The sequence below is a fragment of the Vombatus ursinus genome, unplaced genomic scaffold (assembly GCF_900497805.2).
Source record: "Vombatus ursinus unplaced genomic scaffold, bare-nosed wombat genome assembly UNPS02014812.1, whole genome shotgun sequence".
In the NCBI taxonomy this organism is placed as follows: Eukaryota; Metazoa; Chordata; class Mammalia; order Diprotodontia; family Vombatidae; genus Vombatus; species Vombatus ursinus.
Window position 1 is genome coordinate 92,355,371 of NW_020954590.1, and position 16,106 is coordinate 92,371,476.

At 43.7% G+C, this 16,106-nt stretch overlaps 1 protein-coding gene across 1 annotated transcript; it reads right to left on the reverse strand.

Moving 5' to 3' along the window:
* Positions 1-221: 221 nt before the first annotated feature.
* LOC114053746 (PR domain zinc finger protein 14-like) lies at positions 222-13,112 on the reverse strand. The gene is made up of 7 exons (XM_027876885.1): positions 12,347-13,112; positions 10,212-10,265; positions 9,910-10,067; positions 7,922-8,192; positions 5,756-5,958; positions 3,332-3,433; positions 222-452 (listed from the first exon to the last, which is right to left on the reverse strand). Exons 1-7 carry the CDS (start codon positions 13,110-13,112, stop codon positions 222-224), a joined length of 1,785 nt encoding a protein of 594 aa, XP_027732686.1.
* Between the last annotated feature and the right edge of the window lie 2,994 nt (positions 13,113-16,106).

Sequence of the window (16,106 nt, forward strand, 5' to 3'; positions counted from 1 at the left end):
TAAATAGTTCCCCATGCCTCTGCTAAGCAAGTAAGGCAAGTAGGTCCATGCTAAAAATAAGCAGTTCCCTAGTCCAGCCCACCACCCACTGGTACCACCCATACTGCTGCATTTCTAGACCTGTATTAGCCCGTATACAACCAAGGAAGAAATTATAGGAACAGATATAGAAGAGAAACTCAGTTCTTGGGCTAGAAGAGATTGATGCCCCTCTCCAGGGGCTAAAGGACACCATGGAACTTCATATGGCAGCGGAATTTCTCCTGCTCCATGAAAGTTTTTCCGCAAATTCCACAGGAGCAGCCCCCTCCTTCCTTGTTGTGAGATCGCCGGACGTGGCTGTCATGGGCAGCATGGGAGGCAAAAGCTTTGCCACAGTATTTGCACTTGAAGGGTTTCTCCCCAGAATGCTGCCGGATATGAGTTCGGAGAATGCTGGAAGCGGTGAAGGCCTAAGTGCCAGGAAGAGAGGAAAATTGGACAAATTAAATTCCTAATGAGAGGCAGAGGTCATTCTGTGGTTATGGTCTTGTTCTCCAGAAGACTTGAACACTTGTGGCTGGGTGGCCACAAATATAAGAACAGCTCCCTCACAGGACTAGATGAACCGAGTGAGACAATACATGGAAAACATTAACACTTTTCAAACCTTAAAGCACAATATAAAAATGAGGCATTGTTATTAATTATTATTATTAGATAGCTAAAAGGCATCCTATGAACTTTAGAAACATCCCACCATCACTATTACCTTTATTTTTTAATTAATTAATTCATTCATTCATTCATTCATTCATTTATTTATTTATTTTGGGTGAGGCAATTGAGGTTAAGTGACTTGCCCAGAGTCAAACAGCTAGTGAGTGTTCCATGCTTTATTACCTTGATTAATGAATATTGGTGCAGTGGTTAGAATTGCTGGATCTGAAATCTCAGGAAGATCTGAGTTTAAATGTTGCCTCAGACAAGTGCCTAATTATCTGTCTGACCCTGGGTAAGTCATTTTAACTTACTCTTCTGCCTCGGTTCTCTCAACTATAAAATGGGGGTAAATAACAGCCCCTACCTCCCAGAGTTGTTGTGAAGATAGTCTTCACACAGTGCCTGGCACATAGTAGGTACTTAAATGTTTGTTTCCTTCTCCTCTTATGTTAATAACAGCTCACATTTAGATAGTATTTTTAAAGTTTAAAGTTTATAAAGTGTTTTTTTACACCCAGTCCCAACAACAGCACTGTGAGGAGGGTGCTATTATTACCTCCCCTCCCCCACCTCTTTTACAGATGAAGAAAGTGGAGTTGAGAAAAAGTGACTTGCCCAGGGTCACACAGCTAGCAAACAACTGGAGCAGGTCTTCCTGACCCCAAAGCCCAACACTTGACCTACTATGCCATATTGCCTCCCTCATAAGAACAACAGCTAACATTTCTATAGTGCTTCAAGGCTTGCAAAGAACTTTACAATACTGTCATTTTATTCCCAAGAATAAATAAAAATAAAATAAAACCCAAGGCTTAGACTATTTTGAGACAAAAATAGTTTTTACATGTAATTGGGGAAAAAATAAAATATTAATTTTTTTAATGACTATATGTTGATATTGAACTCATGCAAAGTGAAGTGAACAGAACCAGGAGAACATTGTACACAGTAACAGCAACATTGTAACTGTGATCAAATGTGAAAGACTTTGCTGCTCTGAACAATACAATGAGATCCAATTCAATTCCAAAGGACTCATGATAAAAAAAGCTATCCACCTCCAGAAAGAACTGATGAACTCAGACTGAAGATTGAAACATTTTTTTTTCCACTTTCTTTTTTGGAGGACAACATAGATAATGTTTTATGTTTTGCATGATTTCAAATGTATAATGGGTATCATGTTGCTTATCTTTTCAATGGGTTGGGGAAGGGCAAGAGGGAGGGAGAGAACTTGGAATTCAAAATTTTAAAAATGAATGCCTAAAAATTAACACTAACAAATAAGTGCATGTACAAATATTTTTAAAAGGACTGTAAATTGAGAAGGAATTGACCAGCACCGATAAAGGGAGTCTCTTATATCACTGAAATCACAGGCCTAGTTCCATATCCCTATTTGCTATAGAAGCATCATGGTATAGTAGGAAAAAACCATTAGTCTTAACTTCAGAGGACTTGGGTTCACATCTCAACTCTGACTCAACTTACTAGTTGTGTGACTAAAGACAAGCCACTCCACCAGCCTAGCTTAGCTTTAGTCTCCTTCATTTGCAAAATGGAGTTGATAACACTTTCTTTAACTTGCAAATACAGAGCACTTTTGAGTCTCTTGACTGACATATGTAATTATCCCCATTTAAAGAGGTTCAATAAGGTAAACTTACTTGCCTGTGGTCCCTCAGCTATGAGTACCAAAGGCTAGATATGAATCCATGTCTTTCTGACTCCAAGTCCAGCACTCACTCCATTAACACACTCTTAAGTTCCCTTAAAGGGTCATTGTGGCAACATTCTTATTTGCAAATCAGTTCTTAACTCTTAAAAAATGCCTGCTCCCATTCCTTTTACTCTTATAGGTCCTGGTGAACTCCATTACTCTTATAAGGCCATAACCTAAATGCCCTAGGTGAACACTTAACTTCTAAAAACTAATTTAAATGTAGCAACTTGCCATGTCAGTGTTTGTGCCAATCCAATATTGTTTCTGTCATTTTCTAAATATGTGAATGAACAAAACTTTAAATTGGTAGGATGAGGAGGAGAATTAATGACTTTAGTAATGTAACTTTCAAGTTGGTCTTTAGGGGACTCCCTCAGCTCCTTAACCCCTAAATCTTATTTGGATGTTTGAATAATAGCCATCTCTATGAGCTGGGCAGCTTAGGTAGTGAGCAAAAGTCAGGAAGACCTGGGTTCACATACGGCCTTGGACAAGTCACTTAACCCTGTTTGCCTCAGTTTCCTGAGGCGAATGAGTTGGAGAAGGAAATGGCAAACCACTCCAGTATCTTTGCCAAGAAAACACCAAATAGGGTCACAAAGAGTCTGACACGACTGAAATGACTGAATAACAACAGCTCTAGGAGAGATAGTGTGGTATAGTGAAGGGGCATTGCACTTAAGAGTCAGGAAGACTTGAGTTCAAATTTCTCTCCCTCCCCTTAGACCCTTACTGTTGTGTGACTCTAGCTAAATCACTTAAACCTCTCTGCGTCAGTTTACTCATCTGTAAAATGAGGTTTTTATGAGATGGCCTCTACACGCCTATGAACTAAAAGCGCCACAGGGACAGATCCATCATCAATCTAATTTTGGTTAGAGTAGTTGTGCTCTCGCTTCCATTTACCTTGTTACAGTAGACACACTTGTATGGCCTCTCTCCAGAGTGGACCCTCATGTGCTTGTTGAGGCTAGAGGACTGGGAGAAACTCTTTCCACACATAGAGCACTGGGGACAAAAGGGTCACAATTAGCTAATGATGCACAAAGGCCATTAATACACTGACAGTCTCAAAGAAGTACATTTCAAAATAAGGTCCATGTGTAAGGAAAGCTGCTTATTAAAAAAGAGATGAAGTAAGGCCTGAGAATTAGGAGCTCCATTTCAGTGCTTGTCTTCAGAATATCTGTAGGCCAACCCGTAGTTACAAACCTTTCACATTCTTAACCTTCTCCAGACCCTATGCCCAATGTTAGGATCAATATAAAAGTTGGATTTATGGCCACAGCATAAATTCATTGTAGTTTAAGAACGACCTTCTAATTGAGAGCAGATTAATGAGTTCTGAATTGCACCTGCTGTTACTACTTCACAAGGTTTTTCCAAGGGAAAATAATAAATGCTATATTAGGCTGACTTATTACTTAGATCTGTGATCTCATTATTAGTGTTGGTACTTCCTCCTATTCATAAGCTTTCTTTGCCTGCCTATCTTGTAGGACCCTTCAATCAATCAATCAGCATACATTTATTAAGCGCCTACTGTGTGACAGGCACAGGCAATACAAAGAACAAAAATAAATAATCACTGCATTTTAACGCAAAACTGGACACTCTAGGTAAACTACCCACTGTCTGAGCTCTTCCTTTTCTTCCTTTCCCTCCCTTCTCCTTTCCTTTCCTTCCTTTCCCTTCCTTCTCCTTTCCTTCCCTCCCCATCTCTTCCTTCTTCTCCCTCCAGCCCCAGGTTACATGTGGCAGTCAATATATATATTGTAACAGAAAAGGGCACTGGAAACCTGAGTTCTAACCTTAGCAATGCCTCTGACCTGCCATGTAACCTGGGGCACTTGTGTTTCAGATACCCTGGTAGAAGCTAGCTAAGGATATCCAGATTTTTGCCCTCATGAAACACACATCCTAACTTCGATAGGTGAATTTCAGGCACTTGAAAAATAACTGTGATATAAGATGGAATATTAAAAATGTAAAAGAGTACCCAAGTCTTAGGAGAATTGGAGGAGAGCTCACTTTCAGCTTCAGGGAGTAGGAAAGGTTTCATGAAGAAGGTAGTAAGTTAGGTTAAACTCTCTGAACCTCAGTTTCCCTATCTGTAAAATTAAGGGATCCAAATAGATAGAGATCTTCTAAAATCTCCTAAATTCTGGAGTTTTAAAATGACTTGAGATTAAGATCTGATCTTCTTACCTCGGAAGTTTAACGCTTTCTCCAGGTTTGAAGGCCTTTGAGGATTAATCTCATAAGGCCTAGTATTGTCCGTCTTTCATTTTCAAAGAGGACCAATGATGTAATGAATGGGTGGTATCTTGACTTGCACATGAATTGGATTTAAGTGAAGCAGTGTTGCAAGAAATCATCAGCCTTACTCTCTCTTCTAGAGTCTAGTGGCAAGACAAAAGTCAAGCAAACCATTGACGGCCCAGAATGCAGTGGATGACTTTGTCATCTTCTATATCTGACCAGGCTCTAAGTACTCCCCAGCACCTGCTTCAGCTGCCTTCAACACATGGTTCTTATCTACTCATTCCACCCAGGGGAGTCTTCACATGCTTCAGGTAGATATCCCCCTTACTCACCAATGAGTTTGAGAGCTGTGGGTTACCCTCAATCTGGTTTAGTCCAGCTGCTAAAGTTGGGTGACAGGTGGACACCAAAGGTGAATGAGCAGCCCTGAAAAGGGCTGGGCAAGCCCTCACACCGGAGATACCAGTCCTCCCTGAACACCCCAAACATCCTAATGAAGGCTCACTAAAAAAGAAAGAGGTCCTAGAGGAGCTAGAGGAGGGCTCTAACCTCCTTGGGGGGCAGGGACATTTCTTGCCTTTCTGGGTATCCCCAGCACTTAGGTGGGGTCTGACACTTCATCGAGCTTAACAAATGTTTGTGGATTGATTGATTCCTTTCTCCTTCCAAGGAATGGAGGGGGGAGCTCCTGATTCCAGTTTAGCCACTAATTTGCCTTGCAAATCCCTGGCCAAGTCATTTACTATTTTTCACATCTGTAAAAATGAAGGTCTTCATCTTTAAAAGTTCTTTCTGTGATTTCCAGTTCCTCCCCTCTGACATGGTACTCATGCCAGAGCCTGAAGATAGAGGAAAGCTAGGGTTTAAGGACAGAATGATAGTAAGGAGCAAGGAAAGGATGAATAGGGGAAGGAGTATAAAGAAAGCATGGAATGCCAAAGGAAGAAAAGTGGCCAGGGGAGGAGGGGACTGTTACTGGAGAAGAGGGGGGACACAGTTGATTGGACCATCATCAGGTTAGAGGGTTTAAGCCACCCTCTGCCAAGAGTGGGCCACCTCTCTTACCTTGTGAGGTCTGTGCTTCTCATGCACATGTAGGATGTGGATGCGAAGCCGGTCCCGCTTCTCAAAGGATCGACTGCACAAGTTACAAGGGAATTTACGGTCCCCTTGGTCCACACATCGAGTGTACTTGAGGTGCTTGTCTCTGTAATATTTGTAGGCAAACACTTTGCCACACCTTTCACATTTGTGACTTTCTCCAGACTCTGTCCAAAAAAAAAATCCCAAGGAGATCAGAGGCAATATTCCCTGGGTTGTCAACTCAACTACATGGAATGTAGTGGGTCAGAACCAGAGGCCTTGTTTTCATAGAGGAGGAGTTACGAAGCCAAGCAATCCAAGGTCTCACAACAAGTGGTAGCAGTCAAAAGACCAGGAATGAGGACACCTTAAAGGGTATCATCCTAAAACTGGTGGTCAGTTATACCCTTCTGCCTCCTAAAGGATGATGTGATTTTAGCCTTTAATACATCAGTCCCTGAGACCTTCCAGCTAGCTCACAGAAAGTAAGAGAATGTTTCATGTTCTTGAAAGTTACATGATAACTTTATTATATATTTAAAAGGAATAGCAAGTTGTAAAAAATAGATTTTCAGTTTCATGTGCAATCTTTTTTTTTCTATTCTACTATGTTATGGAAATGCTCATTTTATTTCTTAAGTTCAGAGTAAAATAAATAACCAAAGGAAGAAAGTAAGGGAAAGGAGATGGGGAAAGGGGATGCGGTTGGGGGTGAGGAAGAAAAACCCATGAATGAATCTAGGATATTCAGGAATCTCTATTGAAAGCATTCTCCAAGGCTGCAGGGAAGGTCATTATGAATTGACAACAGAGCCCTGGCATATTTAACAGGTGGCTAAGGAAATAAATGAGCTACTTGATAAATGACAAGAGAAGAGAATCACGAAATTTATGCTTAGCTTTTTTTTTTCCCATTAGAGTGGAGAGTCTATCACTTTCAATGAGGTGGCACTCTTCCTTGGGTCCCTGCTGGGAGCATTTTGCTCAGAGCTGGAATTTGCACAGATGAAGAAAAAGCCTTCCTGCTCCCTGGGGCAATGGGAAGGGCAACCTGGCAGGGAGGGGTCAGCAATCTTTTCAGACCAAACTGCCAAACTACAATAAAATGTAAGGTCAACAAAGAATGGGAAAAAGAACACTTATTGGTGGGAGTGAAAACTGACAAAGAAAAAAATACCAGTGACATAATATTCAGTAATAGTACAAATGAAACTTGGAACTCATTGAAAAATTGCCATACAGGCTAATTTGGAAATATGTTTTGCATGATTTCACATATATAATTTATGTCATATTGCTTTCCTTCTTAGTGGGTATAGGGGAATAGTTGGGAGGGAGGGAAAGAATTTGGAACTCAAAATTTTAAAAGAATGCTCAAAATAAATAATAAAATAAGTGCTTTAAATTTTTTTTTAATGTCTGGTGTTTTAAAAAACACCATATAAATTCCTGTTGCCTCCCTTGGTAGAATGTAAGCTCTCTGCCAGTAATCCTGCCCAGGATGGCAAAATAAGTAAATGTATTTATAAGCACAATGCCTGACATATAGTATGTGCTTCATAAGTGCTGGCTGACTGATCAACTGAAGATTAAAAATTAATGGACACACTACTGAATCTCTTTGCTTATTTCTCTTGAATTTTAGCCTCTTAACCTACCTTGCCAGCTCTTTTCCTTCTCTCTCTCTAGTTGCCACTCCCTCCCAAATGCCCTATTTGCAATGACGCCACTCACTCAACCCAGGCCTATTTCAATTACGTTGACTGCACCTCATCTTCATTCTCCTAAACAAAACCAGACACCCTGGTCTCAGGCCCCACTATCTTTACTCCCTGCATGCCTAGCCTACTGGGGGAGGCTAGAGAGGAAAGTCTTGGATGGAGGAGGAAAGACATTAACTAGGCAATACACCTTCCTCACCACAGGATGTCTATGCTTATTTAAATGAAGGTTAGAAAAACTCTTCCATACCCCTCACTTTCTGCCATCCAGTGGCACCAGACTACCAAAGGGGTTCACAACACAAAAGGTTAAGAACTCAGAGGCTAGACTGAGGTCTATTGTATTTCCACATCTTGAGCTCCCACTGCTTTATAAGGAAAATGCAACCTGCAGGAGGCTGGATGGAGGTGGGGGTAGGGAACTTACCTTCTGGAGGCTCAAGTAGCTGCTTCCCTTTGTCCACAACTTTCAAATTCACAGGGATACCCAGGAACTGTTGGTAGCAGTCTCCATACCACACCAGCAGCTCCTGGTTGGGGAGGATTTCTTTGCAGCTCTCATAAAATATTTGGCCTTGACACTGGACTGCTGACAGGTTCTGTTCCTCTGGAAAACGGGCACAGTTGACTAAAGACATCCAATTCCCACTGGCTCCTTTTCCATCTATGAAGTGACTCAAATGGCCATCTTCAAAGATCTAAACCAAACAAGAGGGGCAGTGGAGAGCAGAGGAGATGAAATAAGTGAGAATTCTGTCAGGAAAAGGAATATCCTCAATCTGTTTTTATGTATTGTTTCCAAATGAGAGGTTTGGATTAAATGACTTGTAAGATCTTCCAGTTTAGAACTAGAATCCTAAGATTCTTCTCTTTCCCAACCCCATTAGTACCTGGGCAAGTCACTTAACCTTACAATTACTTAATACTACAAGATGTTGCAGAGCAGGTGCTGACCTGCATTGGTAGAGGGAATTTTCTTACTGACAGAAATGCCAATCAACTCTTAAAAGTTTATAAACCTGCCAGGTCTTCCTGACTAAAGTTTTCATTCATTAAGTTGGGCTGTCTCTTTGGATGTAGCTACCTTGTGTTAAAAGGGGTATAAAGTGTTAAAGAGGCAGTGCAAGCCTGCAATCACTGCTACTGGGGGAAGTCAAGCCTGGTAGAAGATACCTCAGAGCTCCAGGGTTATAAACTGCAAGACAATAGCATATCTGCACTGAGTTCTGCACCAGTAAGGTAAGTGCCTTAGGGTCGCTGGGCCAACAGGATGCCTAAGGAGGGGCAAATGGACCCGGGTGTAAAACAACAGTTAGTAGGTCAAAGTTTCCATGCTAATCAGCAGTGGAATCAGACCTATGAATAACCACTGCGCTTCCAGCCTGAGCAAGAGAGGGAGATATAGGCCTGAAAAAAAGGGGGGGAGAGGAGGGAATAAAGAGATGATTCTTAAGGTATGTGTCTACTCAGATCCTTGATGCAAAGATAATGTATTTATTTAATATATATTATGCTTTCATACATAATGTATTCCTTAATCAATTTTCAAGATAGTCCATAAAATAGGGATATATATATAAACATAAGTTGCCCTATGATAAATCAAATAGAATATATAATACAACAACTATACATGTATATTATATACTTCCAGGTATTGTAGTCTTTCTGGGTAGCTGTAGCCCTTCCCTAAGGAAATCTATCATCTGTTGGTCAACATTTTAGTGATGAGACTGGGACAATCACTTCAATTCTCCAAACCTACTTCTCTATCTATAAACAAGAACTATACAGCTAGGTGACACAGTGTTGGACTTTCAGTCAGAAAGATCAGAGTTCACATACTACCTCAGACACTTACTGGCTGTGTGATCTCAGGGCAAGTCACTTAATCCCTTATCTGCCTCAGTTTCATCGTCTAAAATGTGAGTAATAGCACCCTACCTCCAGGTTCGTTTGTGAGGATAAAATGAGATGCTGTTTGTAAAGTGTTTTATAAACCTTAAAGCATGGTTTAAATACTACTTATTATCATTATTAATTTTTGTACTAGGGCATCTATACATTGACTTTTTCCTCCTTTGCATACTTTCGAAACTATATAAATGAATTTCATTATTTTTATTTTTCATAATTTTCATTATTATTTATTTCATTATTTTTTCATTGTTTTCCGTATGTACTTATAGGAATGGGTATAGGTCATTCCCAGAACAGTTTCATAAAAGGGACAGTCCAGACAGCAGATTATTAAGTATGTGCATATGTAAATCTCCCCAGAAGGTTCTCCTACCGGGTTGCCAGAAGATCCCCTCCCAGAATTTTCCCCTTACTGCCCCCTAGCCCAAGGCCTCCCCTCCCCCAAACACCCCCCCCTTCCCTTCAGTGGCCAGTCAAAGGAGATGATTGATTTACCTCCCACATCAGGGAATTGTCACCATAGGTCTTGATCTCACTTGCGTTGACCACTTTACCTAGAAAGGGTCCAAATCTAACCCCCTTGGGAACAAGGTTGCTGCAGAATACACCAAATTGTGGGACGTCACCACACATAGTCTTCAGTACACACAAACCTGAAGGAGAAACCCAAGGTGGGGAGGAAAAGTTTATAGGAGGAAAATGCAACTTTGATGGACTGAAATGGGTGGAGAAGAGGAAAGGTTGGAAGTGCCCCTGGTTTCAGGGAAAGTTTGTCATAGCCCCAGAGTTCCACTTACCTTCAGGTAACTTCAGGGAGTCTTTATCCAGAGATTGAATCACTGATTCTGACCCTGCAAAACATGCATGCTTTCATAAAAGATCTGAGGAGAGTTAGGTTAAGAGGAAGGAGACAAGCTCTGAGGACAACACTTCAGGTCAGGGCTCCTATTTTCTTATAACCCCCTCTGGCAGTCTGGGGAAGACTCTGAATGATGTTTTTAAATGCATAACATACGTTGGATTACAAAGCCAATTATCTTTCACCCAAACATTTCTCCAAGACACAGAAATGTTTATATTATCCCCTTTGGGTCTTGGAAGGGCTAAGCAGGGAAGTTTTCTGTATGTGGCTGCTACCAAGTGCCCATTGGAGTGCTACTTAAAGTGCTTCAGAAGATACAGGGATCTCAATCTGGGCACAGTGCATATTAGCCAAACAGCAGCCAAAGAATCCATTCCCACAAAATAATCTTCTGTAGCAATAAAGACTCGCCTCAGTACAACCGAAACCCCTTCATCCATATACACTCACATACATACACATCACCAAAACCTTCACAGACGCCAAAGCCTACACACAGGAGGTCCTCGATGGGGTCAAATCAGCCCCAAAATGAGAAATTCTTATTCTGTGGTCTATGTGCCCATGCCTTCTCTTTTCACATTTTTGAAATTTAAATTGTTAGTTAATGTAAATAGCAAGAATGAAAAAACAAAAAGAAAAAAGAATGCTGCATAATTATTATTCAGTTAGCCAGCAGGGAAGATTAAGAAAATGCAATGCCTATTGACTGAGGACCTACTATGTGCCAAGCACTGTGCTTTATAAGTAAGCTCTGGGGATAACAAAGAAAGGCAAAAGACTCCCTGCTTTCAAGGAGCTCTTAGTCTAATGTCGGAGAAAAGATGCAAAGTATGAACACACACTATGCGTAGGATACACTGGAAATAATCACTTCTTTAAAAAGCACTAGAATTAAGGGGCATCGGCTTCCTGTAGAAAGCGGGACTTTAGTTAGAGATTGAAGAGAGCCAGGGAAGCCAAGAAGCGGAGATCAGGGAGACCATTCTAGGCATGAGGGGCAGGCGATGAAAAGTCGGGAAATGAGTGTCTTGAAAGAATAGCAAGGATGCAAGTGTCATCGCATCTCAGAATACAAGCTTGGAAGGTTGGGGTGGGAGGGGAGTTATGAATGGTCTAAGAAGATTGGAAAAGTGTTATGTGGAGAAGGCATCCGCTTATGAACATCTCTGGCTGCTAGATAAATGTTTATTTTTGATCCTGGAGGTAACACGCAGCCATGTTTCTAACTTGGTGCATTCCCCCCTCTCAACCCAAAGCAAGGAGGTGCATTTTCTCATAAGCAAAGACAGGTCTTAGCCATAATACTCAGCTCGCCCCGCTCAATAAAACTCGAGGTGCTCTCTATGACCTCCTGGATTAAATCCAAACTCCTCGGTTTGGCATTTAAACAACTTTGCCTTTTCCTATCTTTCCAGGCATCCTACAACTGACTCGCCTCTACATATTCTGTCATTCGCCTTCTGACATTGGTCTTCTTTAGCAGTTCTTTGAACAGAGCATCCCCATATCCCAATTACATGTTTTTCCATCGGCTGACCCCTCATGCCTAAGAATGCTCTCTCCTGTCTTCCCAGTTCAAATCCCACTTTCAGCAAGAAGTTTTCCGCCGCCGCCCCGCCCCCGCCCCGGAGTTACCACCACCACCACCTACACACAGACACCACCGCCAGTGCGTTCCCTCAGAGATTACATTCAATTTAAAGTTTTTATTTAGTATGGGCATAGTAATTAGCAGGTTGTTTCCCCAATTAGAATGAGCTCCTTGAAGGTAGGGGCTGAAGTTTTGCCTTTCTTTGTGCACAAAGCGGCTTACCGACGAGTAAGCGCTTAATAAAAGCTGGTTGAATAACTGACAGATCAACACCTCCAGGCCTAGGTTACCTAGATCGATCATTCCAATAATCACCTCCTCCCGGCCCCCTTCCACTTCCCTCTCCGTCTCTCAAATTCAAGAGATAAAATGTCCCTAGATGCCTCCATCCCTCCTGTGAATCCTCCAGTTTCCACCGATTCTTCCCGGCCAGGTCAGCTCAACCCTCAAATTCGTTCAGTCCTTTCCGCCCTTACCTGAGCTGTCCTCCGGTACCCGGAGCCCGGAGATAGCGCAGCGCAATCTAGTGGGCTGCTGCTGCGAGCGTATAGCCCCGTACAGGACTAGACGCAACTCCTCCTCGGTAAAGTGGTACTGCCGCGGGGACTCAGGTTCTGCGCTCTGGGAGGTAGGGCCCGGGTCTAGATAGCGTCTCTTTCTGGGGGAGTAGGGAAAAAACCGGTTGGGCGCGGGGCCGGTAAGCCACTGGGGAGAGATCTTGGGTGACGAGAGCCTGGTTGGCCAGGTGACCGAGGTCTCCGCCAGCGGAAGGATGAGACTGAGGCCGTGGCTGCTGTTCTGACACTCTTTGTTACTGCTGCTGCCGCCGCCAACGCCGCTGCTGTCCACAGTGAGCAGCCCCTCCTTGGGGAAAGGCGGATGACCTTCCTCTGGGGACACACTGCCAAAGAAGGGCAAGGATCCTGGAGGCAAGTTATAGAAAGGTTCTCTCGGCAGGGCCGCACCGTGGTTTAGGAAACTGGGCATCCCGTTGAAGCCGAAGTGGGACAGAGCGGTGGAGTTTATCACTGGTCTTCTCAAAGTCTTGAGTTGATGGAAAAACTCCGGGGAGCTACTCAGGGGAGAGCTGCCCGGGGGCGAACTGGTCAGGCTATCCCCATACAGGCTGTGGGGCAGGAGAGGAGTGTAGTAACCAGCCACGTGGGCAGGGTTGCTCCGGAGGCTCTCCTCTGCGTACAGCTTTTCCTGGGACCCCAGCTCACCAGTCAAAGATACGGCCATGCCCAGGGCAAAGGTGCGAGGTTAGGGGGGTGGGGAGGGGTGAGTCTGCAGTCCTTAGGGACAGGAGATTCCTAGGAAATCTGCGGGAGAGTAAAGAGACCAAAGCCAGTCAATGGGCGGTGCTGTAGGGAGCATCCCCCTTCCCAGTCTAGGGAAGTAAATCTCTGGAGGGTAGAGTAGGACAAGAGACACACCTAGGTTCTTAATATCTCTTTTCCCACCTGAGCCAGCCCAGAGAACTTTGAATCTCGTTTAAAACCCTTTTAAAAAAGACAAAGCAGCCGAATTCAGGGTCCTTCCTGATTGGGGGCTTTCTTTTGGACCTCCCACCCCCAAACACAGACCCCCCCCCCCAGCAGGTCAAAATCAGATTCCCTCCCCCTTCTCCTCGGCTCTCTCCCCCCACGCACTCCGAAACCCTTACAAAGGTCAATCCTGGGGCAGAACCTGAGAGCTGGGGGAGGGGAGGCTTTGAACTCCTAAGCTTAGGGGATAGGGCTAACGGGACCCGAGGCACCTGAAGCCCTGAGGTTAGCAACGGACTCTAGACGGAAGACTCCTGAACAAAGGAAACAGCTGAGGGTCGGGGGCCAAAAGAAATGGAAGGTCTTGAGGCGGATCGGCGACAAGTGAGGGGGAAAATACTCAGACTCTGCAGTGTGTCCCGCTTGATCCTAGCAGGTCTGGGGGTAATTCCTAAGTCTCAGTTCCACTGACACCTGTTAAAGTGTCCACAGCGGAATTCTAGGCCCCACTGACTCAGGGGAGGAAACGGGAACGGGTAGAGTGGAGTAGAAACAGAATTAACAGAGGTAAAAAAAAAAAAAAAAAAAGACGAAGTTCTCTCCATTATTTCCCCTGCAACTCTGGAGACTTTATTCGAAGAGCTCTGACCTTTCCTAGCATCAAATGAGATGATTTGTAAAGAGCTTAGCACAATGCCTGGCACATAATGGTTAGTAAAATGCTAATTCCCTCCCCCTCCTTTATCCTCAGGTACAGCCCTATTCCATAAGTGCAAGCGAACTCCCTCACATTGGGACAAAGTGTGTGTAGGATCGCAACAGTATCGGGACCCATGCTACGCAATGGCCGTGGAAAGGGGCGAGGAAGTGGGAGGGAAAGGATGGGACCATTCTGAAAGAGGAGGAACCATCCAGGCCAAAGGAGCTGAGGAAGCGGCTATTCCCTTTTCCACGGCATTCATTTGTCGACTTTTTCCTTGCCCTCAACTCCACACAATCCCCAGTCAACTTGCTCTGAAAAGATGCTTTTTTAATGAACACCAAACAAAGTTAAGGAAGGCTGAGGCATGGAAACCCTTTCAATGCGGTGGATCTGATCTAATGGGCAGGATCAATGGACCTAATAAAGAATACCAAGTAGGGTCGTGACTCTGGAGTTAAAGAACATGAGGTCAGGGGAAGAGGTCGGCAGCAATGAGCGCATCTGTTTCCTCCTCCTCATCTGTTTCTAACTTCTTCACCAAAGGCACAGAGAGTAGTCCTTTTCCAGCTACCACCACACAACCGCTGAGCCTAAAATATGCTACCTCTTATTTAAGGATTACACTTGCAGAAAAAAAAAATGTGCCCAGTAAGGGAAATAAAGGAGAAGCATGGAAAACCTTACACAAAACCAGCAAATACTGCAACTGGACATTTATTGCAAGCACCTGACATGGCAAGACACTAGCATTTAATAAATTGTGCAGTGTACACACATATAACACATACAATTGCACAAACCACTTTTTCCCCCCAAATGAAGATCCCTCTTCTCTCCCTCCCACTTCTCCCCCTCTTTGGGAAAGCAAGAAAAACAAAAATGCTGTTAACAAATATGTTTAGTCAAGCAAAGCAAATTCCCGAATTGGTCACATTCTTCCCCTCTCCCCCCAAAATTGTTTCAATCACCTCTCTATTGGGAGGTAGGTAGCCTGTTTCTTCCTCAGTTGCATGGACCACAATTCCCCGGGGCTCAACCTAGCCTTCAAACAGGAGTACACACATAAGGCACACATCCATAAAATAGCATCTTTAGTACAGATAAATACAGTCTCATCCCTTCTGGGTCCCAGCCCTTCGTTGGGAAGGGCTTACTCTGGTCCAAGGACTGTCCTGGGCTCAAGCTCTGCCCTGGGCTAAAACTCTTCTGCTACTCACTAAAAAACTTGCGGTTTCAGTCTGAAGCATCAATTCTCAGTGTTCTCTAGATGTTCTCTTGCAGGGCAGGGGGTTCTCTTGTGGAGGGTTGTATCCGTCTGGAGAAATGTTTATCGAAGCTACTTTTGCTATTGCCAGACACCCGTTGTTTGCTTGACTTTGGCAGGTCAGGTTTGACAAACCAAAGCAGATGGTGTGAAAAAGACAGGCAGAGTTGGGAATGGGATGATGAAAAGGGGAGAGGGAAAGAGATGAAGGGGTGGGGGTGGGGAATTGGACTGTTATCCACGCAAGTCCAGAGACCTATCTCCTCCCCACCCCCAGCAATAGCTATTGGCCAGAGCTCTACTCATCCTCTGAGCCACTAGGGAACAGCTCATTTAACATATTATTGCTATATTGCTATCAACTACCTGCAGACCTAAGGCGAAGAGGATCTGGCCTGAGAGCCTGTTTTACTAGACTACACACTGGTGTATGCACTTTCTATTTGTCTCATAAGATACCTCTAAGTAGACTGCTAATAAAGAGATGAAAATGGATATTTAGTTACAGCGAGGAAAGACCAGATGCTTACAGAACACACCATACTCTAAGAATCCCTTCAATGGAAATCAGGCTAACCAGAAGGTTTTGGGAAAATATAACTCTCTCCTCTCTTCTCTCTTTCTCTCTTTCTCTCTTCTCTCCTCTCCTCTCCTCTCCTCTCCTCTCCTCTCCTCTCCTCTCCTCCCCTCTCCTCTCCTCTCCTCTCCTCTCCTCTCCTCTCCTCCCCTCCCCTCTCCTCTCCTCCCCTCCCCTCCCCTCCCCTCCCCTCCCCTCCCCTCCC

Coding starts and splice junctions, on each gene's coding strand:
- LOC114053746 (XM_027876885.1), bottom strand. CDS start 13,112: ATGGCCGTATCTTTGACTGGTGAGCTGGGGTCCCAGGAAAAGCTGTAC. Junction 5,959..7,921: donor GCTACTTGAGCCTCCAGAAG/GTAAGTTCCCTA, acceptor TTTTTTGGACAG/AGTCTGGAGAAAGTCACAAA. Junction 3,434..5,755: donor AGAAGCACAGACCTCACAAG/GTAAGAGAGGTG, acceptor TTTTGTCCCCAG/TGCTCTATGTGTGGAAAGAG.